Below are 14541 nucleotides of genomic sequence, written 5' to 3'. Positions count from 1 at the left end.
GCAAAGCTGAAAATATTAATGTTTCTTTGGAAGTCAATATATTAACACTGGAAAACTGTTTCTTTAGTGAAACTCTTTACACAAAACATATACTGCAGTTCTTGCAGTGTATAATTTCAACAATTATATACATGCCAAGTATACACCAGGTCTATTCTAGTTCATGTTATTATATTAATATGAGAGAAGGCTGCTGCTTTTATTGGCATTTCTACATTACTGCAGGTTTTAGTTCAGGTTATGCCCTATAAGCCTAGAATTGCTCTCATGCTGGAGTGAAAACTTATCAATGGTGAGTACTGTAGTTTAATACAGAGAGGAATTTTCTGTGATCTTAAAAAAAAAATTGCTTGAAACATAATCTGACAAATAGAAGTAATGCATTCAAATGGACCAAACCCAAACTGAAGTTGGGCAGCATGCAAATTTTAGTCCAAACAGTTCAAGTGTGGCAAAGCTATAAGCAACTGGAGATAGTGTCTCACAACCGTAAGGATCTGACTACTGTAACAGTAAACAGCACCCTACTTTGTAAGTAGGATTACTGAGATGGTTTGCCAGATTTCATGAGTTTGCCTTAAAATTTAGTAGTACATTTACTAGGAAAATCTAGAATTCAACTTGTTCTGTGGCCCTGTGTCAACCTCACTCTGTAGCTATATTCTTCATCTGTAGACAAAAAGCAAACTTGACTTTTAATTTTGCATATTATAAGGGCTGACACTATAGCTGCTTTTCTTCCCATAAATCAGTGATACCAGATAAAACTCACAATGGAAAGAGTTAAAGGCCAGCCATCTGACTAGCACTCTCCCTGTATTACATTACAGATTCCCCCTGGGGAACAGACCCATGTTTCCTTTGCATGGAAAGCCGAGCATGACTAATGGTCTGCTAGGCTCTCACCTGAGAAAGCACAAGGTTGTAATACCGTGGCACACCCAAAACCTGAAAAGTTCACTGCATAGCACCTCCGTAATAATGCAAGAGACACTGAAGAGAAACTGTAGTAGGTTATTTTATTATTCACAAACTGTAACAAATTTTAAATATGTTGAAATATCACAATTTCTGCAAATACAGACAACAAAAAGAAGAGCAACAGCTTTAGCTATGCATTAAGTGCCTTTCTTCCAGGAATTGCAAAGTTCAAGTGAAAAATATGTCTATCATATAGACAAAGAAGGGTAGTCACAGAGATTAAACAGCTTCAATAATCTGAAAGTGGTTGTAAAGTTAAAGACAATGCTTATGGTATGGTATTGCTTTTTGCAATGGTATGATTTACCATTGTATTTCCTTGTAAACAAGGAGTTACTTTCATGTGCTATTCAACACTTATTCCATTCTCTTCATTCAAAAGTGGAGATCTGAAGCAAAATCTGATGTCTTTTCAACTTTTAGACAGAGCTAGTTTTGTAGAGAATGAGAGTGATGCAGCAGTGTTAGAACACTAATACACACTGACAAAGTACTACATAAATTTGGAACAGACACACAGACTTCTGCAGTACAGGATTAACATGATTGTATGTTCTACTGCTGAACACTGAAGGAAATGCTGGAACTGTAATACTGAAAAGCCAAAATAGGAACTAAAGCTGCTTTTTGTGTTAGACTTGGAAAAACTATATACTCCTTATTTTCTTGTATACATCAGTTCAAAACTGAAACAGAACTCAAGATTCAAAGTTCTTAATCCTAACATGGAGACCTCACCAGAAATACAGATAATCCTGTGGCAGAAACTGAAAGGAATAAAGACTAGTAGTTAGAATAATGAGCCTGTGCAATGACTTAAGATACAGATTCAGTTGGGTCTCTTTGTTTCAGAGTCCTGTCCCTAGGGTCCAACTGAAATCTTGTGAGCAGATGTCACTTTATCTCACAGAATTGAAGGTTGTAGTTTGCTGCCGAAAAGAAAGGCGTAACAACTTCCAGCACAGAACTAGCCTGTAGCCACCAGAGGCCACTGCTGTTCTTCGTCTTTTCTCTCCGTGGAGCTGTGCTCTTAGCAAGCAGCCAGCTCACAGGAGCCCCAGGCAAGGGTCACAGCAGTTTCACTCCTCCTTTCCCATATTTATGCACCGATGCTGCGTTTCTGTAGAGAAAATTAAACACGGTTCATTTTTTAACTGGCAGATAGAAGAAGAAATTATCTAAATATGCTTGCCCGACCTTAGCCTTCAGGAAGAAATGAGACCTTGCATTCCAGAAACCTGATTCCATTCCTTTATGTGATTAAATTTGGTAGCTGAGGGCAAGGTTTTAGGTGTAATTTAATTAGATATATACATGAAAAGCATTTAACTCGGCACCCATGAAAAAAACAGCTCCCGACGTTTCCAAATAGAAGATGATAAATGAGTTAAGGTGTTATCAATATTAAGTGATGAGAAAGACATTACATAGTGTTTAGCTGGTATAGTTTACAGGTATCCATGCCTAGCCTGCACTATAGTTTTGATCAGGGATCTGCAGCACTCATTTAATGCTATTTCTGAAGAAAGTGACATAAAAGAAGTAGGTAATGAAGATAGGGCCATCAAATTTGAGCGATTAAGTAGCTCTGTGTAATACTAAACGCGTTTTAAGAGAGGCTACTGAAAGACTATAGTTTGAAATGAAGTGCCCATACGGGGTCGGGGGGAGGAAAAGAGAGATAGAGAGGCAAACAGCGAGAACTGCGGATCTTAACAGATGAACAACTAAACAGGACCCACGTGGCTCAGGGGAAAAGTGAGTTTTGGGTCGACTTTTGCGGAGAAGACTTGAGGAGTATTAAAATAAATAGGAATTTCAGCACTGCGCATGCGCGGTTTCCCCTCAACACCTCACTCCCCCCCCCATACACACAGGGAGAGCACTCAGCGCGCATGCGCCGCGCTCCCCGGAGCTCCCTTTCCCTTCGCTCCCCGCCCCGCCCCGCCCTCCCTCCGCCAACGGCCGCGTCGCGCGCGTGCGTGCGTGTGTGCGTGCGCGCCGGGGGGGGAGGGGGCGGGAGGAGGAGGAGGAGGAGGGGGCAGCCATGCCGAGGGGGCGGCCTCCGGGGCCCGGCGGGGAGAGCGGCAAGGCCGGCAGCGAGGCAGGTAAACGGCGCGGCCGGGGCCGGGGCCTCGGCGGGGGAAGGAAGGAGGGAAAGAAGGAAAGGGAAGCTCCGCGGGGAGCGAATATAGTCCCCGGATATGGGGGGGAGGGAGCAGGGAGCAGGGCCCGGCCCTGAGCGGCGGCGGCGGCGGCGCCGGGCACCGAGCGGGGAGGGACCGGGGGCTGAGGGAAGGGCTGGGGGGGGAAGGACCGGGGAAGGGCTGAGGGAAGGGAAGGGAAGGGAAGGGAAGGGAAGGGAAGGAGCGAGGGCCCGGCCGGCCGCCTCGTATACCCCTTCCCTCCCCCCCCCCCCGAGTTACCTCAGGGAGCGAGGCGGCTGAAACTTCCAACGCTTTCCTTCCTATTTATTTATTTATTTACTTATTTATTTATTTTTATTATTATTGTCCCACCCAGGGGTTTAAAAATGCTGTTTTGTGGGTGGGTAGGGACACAGCGCCTGCCCGCTCGCAGGGAGCTCCCGGTGCGTCCCGCACCGCCTCTTTTTTGTTCTTGTGCCTCGTTTTCTTTCTATTTATTTATTTATTTTTACTATTATTTTTGTCGCTGTGAAAATCTGAAAAATAACTCCCCGGGCGGGATTTGCCTGTGGTGGGCTGGGGGCTTTGACAGCGGTCTCCTGACGCTTTGGTGGGTCTTTTGTGTAGTTCGGCCCTGCTGGTGTGACTGGGGATCCATTAACAGCACCCGAACAAGGCCCGTAAGCTGCGAAAGTGGACGTAGGCACAAAACCCCCTTCAGTGATTTTCTGCAGAACCACGTAGGCCTGTTTTTTTCAGATAAGAAGGGGAGAGATTTCATAAAACATACATACCCTACCATAAATATTTCAGTCACAAAAAGCCGGCTAATTAATACTTGCAGCATACACTTTAAATGTCTGGCTTTCTGAGCGCTCGCAGATGAGCTCTGGCTCTCGAAGAGGAATGTGTAGGTGAGCCTTCTGTCTGGAGTACTTTTTGTAGAATTAAAATGTGCTGGCAAACAAAAATAAAATGTTGCACTGTTACATGACTGTTTTTTTTTTTTTTTTTTTTGAAATGTTTTCTCCTGTATGGAACACCAAAAAGGCCACAGAGTCCTGTCAGAAGATACTATTTTTTTTTTCTTGGAGCAGCTGATGTCAGTTTTTTAACGCCAAATATAAAGGACCCAAAGAGCTTTGGCTTCCACAAGTTTTGGAAGTTGAGATTTCTTTATGTTCATTTTGACTACATCGTCTACTTAATTCTGTAGTAATTCTTACAAGGACACCATACATGTATAACCTTATAAGCCCTGTAATGATGGCATGGGGCTATGAATGGGAAAAGACTGAGACAAGCTGTCCAAGAAGAAGAGCCTGGTGGCCGTATCCATTCTGCTTGTAGTCAGACTTTGATCTTAGATCCTTCCTCTATAGAAAATGTACGGCTGAAAGAGATCACTGTGAGCTGATGTCTACTTCAATCGTATCTTGTAGTTTTCATGTTTTTAAAAGAATCAAAATAAACTTTGTAATTTATTAATGAAATTGCTTTATGGGGTAGTTTGTTGATAGTAGTTTAGAATTACAGGGTCTAGGGCTGCTGCAGGGATTCAGAGACTTGTGCAGCCTGCAGTTGTGAGGACTCTGCCCTGCACAGGCAAATATTGTGGGTGCTGGAACCTCTGGCCCTAGAGATCCCAGAAGTCTGGGACAACAGCAAAATTAGTGTGGTCAAGCATCGTGTTTTTTTTGTTTCTACATTACTGCGTGGCTTAATAAAAGTAATGAATGAAGAAGCTCTAGCAGAACAAGACAGCTTGGCTCTAGTGAAGCTGTGCTCCCAGGATATTTGGCTCTTTGTCCCATTCAGGTACATGCAGAAAGACCTAGGAAACGGGTTGTGAATCCTATGGGCTTTGAGTTCGGGGGGAGGAATTCAGTTGGAAAATAGCTGTTTGCAAAAAGAGGTAGCATATCTTTTGCTTAGGAGACTGTACATGTCTAGGCTTTGTTCCCTGTCAGTCTGCCCCCCTTCACAAATTCTTATAGCCCTGGCGTGCTCGTCTCTGTCACGGAGGAGTGTTGCTCTCAGTGGTTAGATAATCTATGTATTTATGTATCTATGTATTTATGGCAATACAGCTCTGTTTGGAAGGAAATCAAGGTGAATCAGTAATGCTTTGTTGTGCGGCTTCCTCAGACTTCTTTGACTACCATGTGTGTCAAACACCAGGCATGTTCTTTGTCCCATGAAAACTAAAAATGTTAGGTACAAACCTGATCTCTAGGCAGAATTAGTCAAAATATTATCCTGACCTCAGTGGCCGCTATTCTAAAACAACTTTTTTTTTTTTTTTTTTGAATTGGTAATGGTTTCCCAGAAGTATTTTTGATTATTGTTCTTATTTTTTATTTTTAACTTGATCAAACTTTTCAAATTGATCTCTCCTTTGAGGAAGGTGGGCATAGACTATGATTCTTGGGGAAGCTTCATGAGCTAGTCTGCTGGGATCTGGGATTTTGCCGCACCTTCATTCCTACCCTTCATTCCTACTCTGGCTGCTTAGTAGTAGTTGTATGGCAAATCCTAATACAGAGGCAAGACGTTGGCTCTTGTCCTGAAAATTTCGGGATGAGGCCTTGACTCTATATGAAGCAAGAATAATACATTAGAAAAAATGCTTCTCCACAGAGATATTTTTGAAGAAAGAAGAGGACAAGCAGTGCTTCACATGTAATGGGTGTTAGCACGCTAGTAACACCTTCACATAGGTTGTGGTGACAGCCTCTAACCTGAAAAGAAAGTTATGAAACAGTTACTTGTGTGTGTCCTCAGAGTTTCCAGTGTGGCTGCAGTGTAACTCCCCTTACAGTGTTTGGACTGTCAGATTGGTAGGTTGTGAATTTTCAGCAAGGCACAATATTTTCAGGGTGTACTCAAACAACTTTTAAGCCTGGAGTACATGTATGTCCTGTACTTAAATACAACATGGATTTAAACTGGTTATTTTGTGCCTTCACATGGCATAAATGTTAACAGAATTCACAGATGAAGGGTGGTAAAGTTACAAAAAGTTACAAAGTTAAGGACGATAAGGAAAACAGTGTAGCTTCTTTAAGTCTGCTATGCAGAGCTGGCTGTATTTTGTTTACTACCTGTCAGTTCTCTAGCTTGAAGTAGGATGTGAATATATTGAACTAGGGGAAAGGTGGTCCTGTGGCTTTACTTTCCAATGTTGTGTGCCTGAAGTGAAATGCAACCTTAACATGCCGGTTAATATCAATCCAGAGAAGACTTAGGTTGATTACTTTAGTAGTTGTGAGCTAGGGTTTTATATGTTGACCTCTGACAAGTACAAGTAAGGCTATGTGAGTGATGTTGTGCAGGCAGGAATGAGGGGTTTGTGGTATTGCCTCTGTGATGTAGGCTAAATCTTTTAAGTATGATAGATAACGGTAATTCCGTGTTAAACCATATAGGAGGGCCACCTGCTCAAATGTTTGCCATAGAAAAAGGGAATCTTCAGGCATTAATAGTGATAATTTTGTTCTGTCGTCATGGTGTTATACAGCAACAGTCAGATCTAAGTTTATGCATGAGGGCTACGTTGGGTTCCTGCTGGAAGAAGAGAGCTTTAGATTACATTGGTGTTCTTTAATTCCACAGTCGTTCCTCACTAGGCTTAAAATAAATCAGTGCCTTTTCCCCAGTAATCTAAGCAGTTAAATAACTGGTGTTTAAGTTCTGGCTATGTGATAACTTCAGTCCTTGTTCTGTCTTTCTCAAACCTTTCTGCCAATTCCAGGCCCTTGATATTTTGTTCCCTATTGCGGTCACACTCATACCTTCATACCTCATTCATTCCTAAGCATTGTTTCCAAATACGTTCAGGTTTTTATTTGAGACCTCTCAGGTCTCTTTCTTTTTGAGTTTTCTTCTGTAAGTGGATTGTGTTCCTTCTCAGAGATGGGGAGGATCACCTAGCAAATTATTTAATTCATTCTTAAATTTTTATTAATGATATTGTACCTAGACATAGGTGAGGGTCAAGGTCCAAATAATACAGAAGCAAACATCTGAAAAGCGGTAGCCTGGTGTTAAATGTGCAACTGTCAAAAAGTGTAATTCCTGTTTCAGAATATTAAGCAATAAATGTAGCAATATTGTACTTGAATGTCTTGTGAAGCTATTAGATTTGGTTAAGGAGATGCCAACTTTCGATTATCTTTAGATTGGGGTGATGAGGGTGGTGGGTTATCTCGTGGGTTCACCCTAGCCACCAAAAACTCACTCACCTCCCTCACTTCACTGCAGAATAGAATTGGAAGAACAAAAGTGTGAGAAAACAATTATGGCTTGAGATACAGTTACCTTAATAAATCAAGGAAAAAAAAAATAGGAGGAAGAAAAAAAGCTGTGCAAAGGCAATCATTCATTGTACGTCATGAACAGACTGATGCTCAGCTACCTTGAAGGGGCCGCCCAGAGTTTTTTCTGTTGCTGAGTGTGAAGCCGGATGGCAAGGAACATCCCTTTGGTTAATTCCTGGCAAGGAACATCCCATCCCTTTGGTTAAATCCCAGCAGCTGTCCCCTCTCCTCTTGCCCACCCCGGCCTGCTCACTGTTGGGGCAGGGTGAGAAGCGGGCAGCCCTCACACTGTACAAGCAGCAGCCAGCACTAATGGAAGCACTGATGTGTTATCAGCACTGGTTTGTCACCAGTCTAAAATAAAACCTGGCACCGTAAAGGCTGCTATGAAGAAAATTAACTCCAGCCCAGCCAGACCCAGTCCAATATACTTTGCTTCTAAACAGAGAGGATGGAGCCTGTCAGACTTCTGTGCTGCCCGCTGGGCGTCAGTGTGGCCGTGCAACTTCAGGATTCACCTGCGCTCCAGAAAGGAGCACGTCTGGACATCCATCTCACAGAGTGCTTCTGGAAGCTCAATGTCTGTGCTGGTGCTACTTGAAATTCAAGATTGCGAATTGACCAAAAAATAACAAAAACTATCTATCTATATAATATATATATATTATATATAAGCAAATTTTATCTCTATATTTTGGTCTGATGTGTGGGCTGAGAGTTGAGCCTTCCCCTTGCTCCTTCCATGAGAAGTCATGAGGAGTGACTGTACCTGTACTTTTTTTTTTTTGTTTGTTTTAAAAAGTGCTGAGTTAGGTTTAAAGAAATCTGATTCTTTTATGGTTACAGAACTAAGTGTTTAATGATTCATACATCGTTATTCATCATCAAGATTTCTAGCGTAATATGAGAAGACAACAATTTTGCCATCCCCATTCTGTTCCCTTGTTCTACCACTTTTAATATTCAAAATTAGTATACAGATTTCGATAGCCTTGGGTCCTTGTGTCCCTAGGCTTGTCAGCTGCCATGTAGATTCAGTGGCAGGTTTTCCTAGGTGAATTCGGTGAGCGTGAGAGTTGTGTTGGATTGTCCTCTTGGTCTAATGCCAGCAGGCTGCTCGAGATCTACCGGGGCTGTGGTGCACTTGCAGCTGAGTGCGCCCATCTGCGCCTTGCACGGAGAATTGCTTACTGGCATGGGGCTGCTTACGATAGGAAGAAATATATGGGAGCTCTCTCTCTCTCTCTCTTCCCCCCTTCCACACTGAGATGTTACCAGGCATTTGGAGCAGAGAGCACCTGCTTGCTGCTGACTCAGCCCCCCAAGGTAGATTTTTCAGAAGGCAGCAGCACAGAAATCCAGTGGAGTTGACCCAAAAACCTTGATGGCTGGTATGCTGTGAGGGATCGGGACACTGCAAACAAACTTGAAGGCTGTAAAATTAAGAATCTTTAAAACTAAAGTGGTGTTATCTTTGATACTTTTTAACCTTTGCACTACAAACAAACTGCAAGAATACAGACAAGATCTTTGTTAGTGCATAAGGAACTACCTTATGCTTCTTTAGTTTAATTGTATCGATACATATCTGTCCCTCAAGCTGTGATGTAATGGGGTTGGTTTAGGTTGCAACTGGACAAGCATTCAAATTGCAACAGAACAAAGCCAGTGCAAAAACCTTTTGCACTGCTTCCATGCAGTTAATATCATTAAATGGCAGTGGTTTAAACTTTGCAGCTGCTCAGTAAGGATTATCATTTGTTGTGGTGTGCAGACATGAAAGAATCACTTGTCTTACAGGGCACTGGTTGGTCTTACGTTCACTTTTTGTTTATGTTTATAAATAAAATAAATAAATAGCTTCTCTCTTGAGTGCATATTTTCATGTGATTTTGTTGGAAGTATATGGTTAATAAGTTGATGTCTAATCTAAATAAAACCTCAAACTTTTATTTTTGTTATTGACTTGAATAGCATTCTGTTATCTTTGTTAACAGGCAGTAGACTTGTGTTTCCATCTGGACTGAGTATATCTAAGAACAGACAGATTGCTTAATCTGTGTACCCAATATTTACATTTTTCTTAGAGTTTAGCTCTTCCCAGAGCTTAGGCACCACATTGGGTATTATGATAGTGTTGCTAATTGTGACCATCAGAAGCTTTATCATGTGTGTCGGTATTTGTATTCTCTTTGGTAAGCAGGGAACGCCACGAGAGTTTTTAAAATGAGCAAATTGATCAGTGCATTTGAAAGGATAGAAACCACGTCCCATTGCTGACTTCTTTAATTGACTTCATCTCCATGTTTTTGGGTCTTCAAAATACTGGTCTTTAAGATGGGTTCAGTATTTTTCAGTCTTTGGCCTGTTTCATGGCCCAAGCTCATACGTTTAAAAGCATTGCTCCTCTAAATTAAGGAATGATAATAACACAACAGGGTTTTATTGCTGATTTCCCCGAAATATGGTAATGTAGGTTATTACTTTGACTTGCTGCGTGAATGAGGTATCGGTGTAAATAGTGTCCCCCATCTGCTTATTATTAATTCTTTCAACAAAAAGTTCTGTCAAGCTGTTACTTCATTTTTATATCTGAATGAAGACAGGCCCAAGCTATACTTTGAGTCTTTGATGCCTGTCTGAAAAGTTACAATATATCTCACTTGCTTGTTGCTTTTTTTATTGACAGTGCCTTTTCTGTTCTTCTGTCTTCCCCATTCTAAACACATGACGGTTTTGTCCTTGCTGTTATCTAGTTCCTTGATTTCTGCAGAGATATTATTTTGAATACTTCCCTTATTTCATTCTTAGAAGAATGAAATAAAAAAACCCTTCCTGCATCTTTAATAAAAATGAGCTATGCAGCTCTCAGCAATACCCCAGGTTTGGCTGGCAATAGAGACTAGACTGTACTTTAGTGAGACTGTAAGTGAAAAAAGATTATCGTAATTTCGTCTTTCCCTTAAGCTAGTTCAGACGCAGTGATAGCAAAGAATTGAATTTGTTGTAATTTTAATCTGCGTTAGATCTCAATCCTGCCCTTTGAGTAAAAGTGAAACAATTGCTCTTTCAAAGTTCTTTTGAGTTTTTTAATTGGACTGTTTTTCTGTTCATAAGTAAGAGCAGTTTTCAGCTGATCTTCAATAGTTGAGCCTTTCAAGATTTCTGTATCTAACCTAAATTGATTTGCTGTGCCTTATCTTTCTGGCTTTCAGATGCATTTCTGCAGTAAGAGTCATCTGCCAAGCAGCCTTCTTCAGGCTGGACCAGGCAGTCCAGAGCCCAATCCTGACTCCCCAGCCTTCTTTCTTTTGCTCTTTGGGACACCAGCTATGAAAGATGTGATCAAAAGAATGTAACATTTGGCTTTGCAAAGTGTTACAGAGGTTTGCTTTGAAAGAGGAATGCTTAAGACCTTTCAGACATCATCACTGTATTTTGTAAATGGGAGATGTGTGCTCTCTTCCTGGAGCCTGAGGACAGGAGGGCAGAAAAGCTTTCAGGCAGCTTGGGCCTTGACCAGCATGAGCTGGTCTTGAGAAACTTCTGACGCTTCACTATGGGGTGTGATGTGCTCAGCTGCTGAATTGCCACAGTTTAGGCTCTTTACCTATTCTGTGCTATGAAATATTTTAAGATTATGTGTTTGTTACTCCTTTCAGTGGTGATCATTTCTTTCTTTTTAAACAAAAGCTGGAGCACTTTCTTCCCATATATCAGTACATCAGACAGTATGACTTCGTACACTTTGTTATCACTCAAATTCTGTTGCAAGATACTAATTTTTCACTAACATATAATTCTGCTGAAGTCCTTTTTGTAATCCAGAAGAAAATTCATTGCCAGAAGTTTAATCAGTGTTGCGCTTTTGAAGATATGATACATGTTTTAATAAAAGTGGAGTAACTTTTAATAAATGTTACTGATTAACATTTAATAAATGTTACTGATGTGGAAAAATAACTAACAGGTAATCTTATTCAGAGAGTAGTGAGCACGTTGCTTTCTCTCTGTTTCAAATTGTAGACAAGTTAGCACCTTTGATTATTTTAGTACTAGTTCAGTTGCTTAAGCATTGTTTTTGTACGTTGTCTGGTCTCTTTGATCTCAGGAGTGAATGTTTAAAGATAATAATCTCCTTGGTTCTTGGAGAAAGTTTAAAGCCTTTTTAAAAGTCATGGATTGGATCATTTTTCAGTTGTCAATTTAAAGTGAGAGGTCAAGCCTTCATGGGGTTGAACAATCACTCCCTTTTTCAGGGAAGAGGAAAGCTCCTTGCATTAAGTTTCTGCGTGGTTCTAGTATTGGAGTAGATTTTTCTTTTTCTTTTTTTTTTTTTTTTTTTTTTTTTAATCGTGTCAGTATTTACAGAAACTCATTTTGTTCCCTTTGTTCTACTTGGGTGTATTTATCACAAAAATGCTAAACTGACAGTGTCTTGTAAGTAACGCTGTGCCTACCAGCTTTTGGCTGTGGCCATTTCAGAGATGGAAAGGATACCTGCTATTAATAGTGTCTAAATATGCTGTGAATTTACTGCAGAGTTTTTTAAATGATGTAGGTTTAAACAGACACGTGTTTAATATTTATGATACTGAAGTTGTCTCTATAACAGAATGATGCATAACTAAACTTTGCAGAGCAAAAGTTAGTGGGGTGACTCGGGTAGCCCAGGAATGGGAAATGTGAGTTTCCAGGATACTGTTTTCAGTTGTGATTTCTCACCCGTGCTAAAACATTTTCTAGAGCTTCCTAAACTACAAGCTTTTTAAGGTTGTGTATGAGAATTATAGTAGGAAGAAAAGGTGGTCAGTGCATAAGGTACCACATTTTTTTTTTCCCTTTCCCTTATAACTGAGGCATTGAATGATAAAGGACTTTGAAGTAGGTATAGTACTGAGCAGATATACTCTGTTGCTGAATCATTAATTTCTTCAGAGGAAATATAAACAGGATACTGTAAACTCCTAGTTTTGTTTCTGCTTTCTGTGGCTAATTCTTACAAACGCAGATGGAAGTGCTGATGTTTGTAAAGGGCAACATAACTTATTGGATATCTAGATAATTAAATCAACTTCTTTTTGCATCCTGTTGCATTCTGTTGTTGATGCACTTGGAGCTGTGGCAGTGTTTGAAGTAGAATTGTTTTTTTTTTTTTTTTTTTTTCCTATTTAGTCTCCTTACTCTACAGCATGAGTCAACAGACCTTTTTTTTGTTTTATTAATACAGCTTTGAAGGCTCTTACGTATTTTAACCCTTCCTGCCAGTTTCCTTCATTAAAGTTTTCCTTTATTAATTTCTTAGTCATACAGTATGGTCTCAAGTGTAAAATCTGTTTGTCTTGGAACCTATGATTTTTCAATTTCCCTTTCCTATTAAATATTTAAGATAAAGGGAGAATAGTAACAAGACTGACTTCAGTAATCTGAGAGAATGTTTAAGCTTTCAACTTGTATATCAAAAGTTATATGACTGTGGGCATTCAGAACAAGAAACCTATATAGGGTTAGACTGGGTCTATAAAAAATCATTTTCTCCATTGAATATATGTGTACACAGTTTGACTTGCAGTTTATTGCATCTCTCTCAGCTATTTGAAACATTGGTGTTGGTTTTACAACTGTAAAGATAAAGGTTTCACATTGCCAGAAGTAGAAGAAATAAAAGATTACTAAATCTGTGTTAAAGGACAGAAATCCTGAGTAGTTAGAGGTGCTGACTATTGTATTAAGTACCTTTTTATAAAACAAACAAACAAACAAAAACTACCACCAACAAAAAAACAAACAGTTAATATTAATAAAAGTAACCTTGGTCAGTATCTTATGTATTCCTTGCTGTCTTTGTCAGCATTTCACATTGTTGCAAAATCGAAGGGTCTTTATGAAGCATGGAAAGAAATAATTTGTAATCTTCAAGATCCAGCGCAGTTAGAATCTTATAGGGGTCAAAAACTTATAGGAATTAGAATAGTTTCTGCTTCAAAGAACTCTTGTTTTTACAATAAATTACAAGTGAATGAAGTACAGAATGTCATACAAAATGTCTTGATGCTTGTTTTGTAGATGGTGTGCTGACCCCGACAATAGAGAACAGTAATTTTCCCTACCAAGTACCCAACTTCCACAAGTGTGAGATCTGTTTGCTGTCTTTTCCAAAAGAGACCCAGTTCCAGCGCCATATGAGGGATCATGAGCAAAATGACAAGGTATGAGTTATAGTAGATTTGAATTTAGAAAACACCAGTGTATATTGATACTTCCATATTCTGACAAGTAAAGCTAATAAAAAAAAAATGATTTTTTGTAGTTACATACCTCATAATTACTACTTGTGAACTTTGGAATTTTATGAAGTTTTTCTTGAACATTTCTGCACCTTTCCTTTGAGACAATACCTTACTTTGATACCATTTAGTTAAGTTATTGATTGAAGTTCAGTATTTTTTATTTTTAGGTGTTTGATTTGATTTATGAAATAATGTGAAAAGGTATGGCATTCTCTTAACTGAATTTGCAAACTGTTTCTAGATGTTAGCAATAAAAGGAGAATGATGATTGTATTGATTACCTAGACCCAGTTAGTCTTGAGTAACTGTCTGGAATAAAGTCAAGTTACCTAGTTTAGTAATCAAATTGAATCAAATTCAGGAAAGAGAAGAATGCAGTTTTAAGACTGCTGACTTTTTTGAATGGACCTTCTGCCCCAGGTTTCATATGTACTTTGAAGCATTTTATTTATTTTGTTTCTTGCTTTGTTTCACAAAGCTTAAACTATTCCATGTGATTCAAAAAGTTCCAATACTAAGGTAGCTGTAGTTGTAGATGGAATGGATAATGTTGAGGAAATGTTTAACTTTCATATGTTAATTCATCTGTCCAAAGGGCTATTTACACAAATTTCAGTGTTCTAAAGTTGATACATAAAAAATTGAAGTTAATATTGTTAAAACCATTTTATTCCATGCTTGTGTAAGAGTTTTTATATCTAAAAGTGAAGGTGTTCTTTAAAAATGAGAAATGCTTGTGCAAATACCAACTGAAGAGCAGGTCAATCCTAGCATAACTCTTTGCTTTGCTGGTTGAATTATTGA

General features: G+C 39.6%; 1 protein-coding gene and 1 long non-coding RNA gene across 9 annotated transcripts in view; one reads left to right on the top strand and one right to left on the bottom strand.

Moving 5' to 3' along the window:
* Window positions 1-1397: 1397 nt before the first annotated feature.
* On the bottom strand, window positions 1398-2762 carry LOC311430863. The gene is made up of 3 exons (XR_014689066.1): window positions 2724-2762; window positions 2409-2500; window positions 1398-2101 (listed from the first exon to the last, which is right to left on the bottom strand). It is a non-coding gene; the product is annotated as an uncharacterized lncRNA (long non-coding RNA).
* ZNF236 (zinc finger protein 236) overlaps window positions 2065-14541 on the top strand; it is a 69872-nt gene continuing 57395 nt past the window's right edge. For 4 of the 8 annotated variants that reach the window (XM_084507783.1, XM_084507778.1, XM_084507780.1 and 1 more), the window contains exons 1-2: window positions 3012-3089; window positions 13514-13656. In XM_084507783.1, coding sequence (XP_084363909.1) covers window positions 3029-3089; window positions 13514-13656 — 204 coding nt within the window. In that variant the 5' untranslated portion in view covers window positions 3012-3028. Of the gene's footprint in view, window positions 2123-3011; window positions 3090-4926; window positions 4947-8816; window positions 8839-13513; window positions 13657-14541 lie in introns of those variants that run through there. The other 4 variants (XM_084507777.1, XM_084507781.1, XM_084507779.1 and 1 more) reach the window with 4 other exon arrangements.

This window comes from Aythya ferina, assembly GCF_964211825.1.
Source record: "Aythya ferina genome assembly, chromosome: 2".
Taxonomy (NCBI): Eukaryota; Metazoa; Chordata; class Aves; order Anseriformes; family Anatidae; genus Aythya; species Aythya ferina.
Note: the sequence above shows the minus strand (reverse complement) of the source record. Positions and strands in the feature narration are given on the sequence as shown.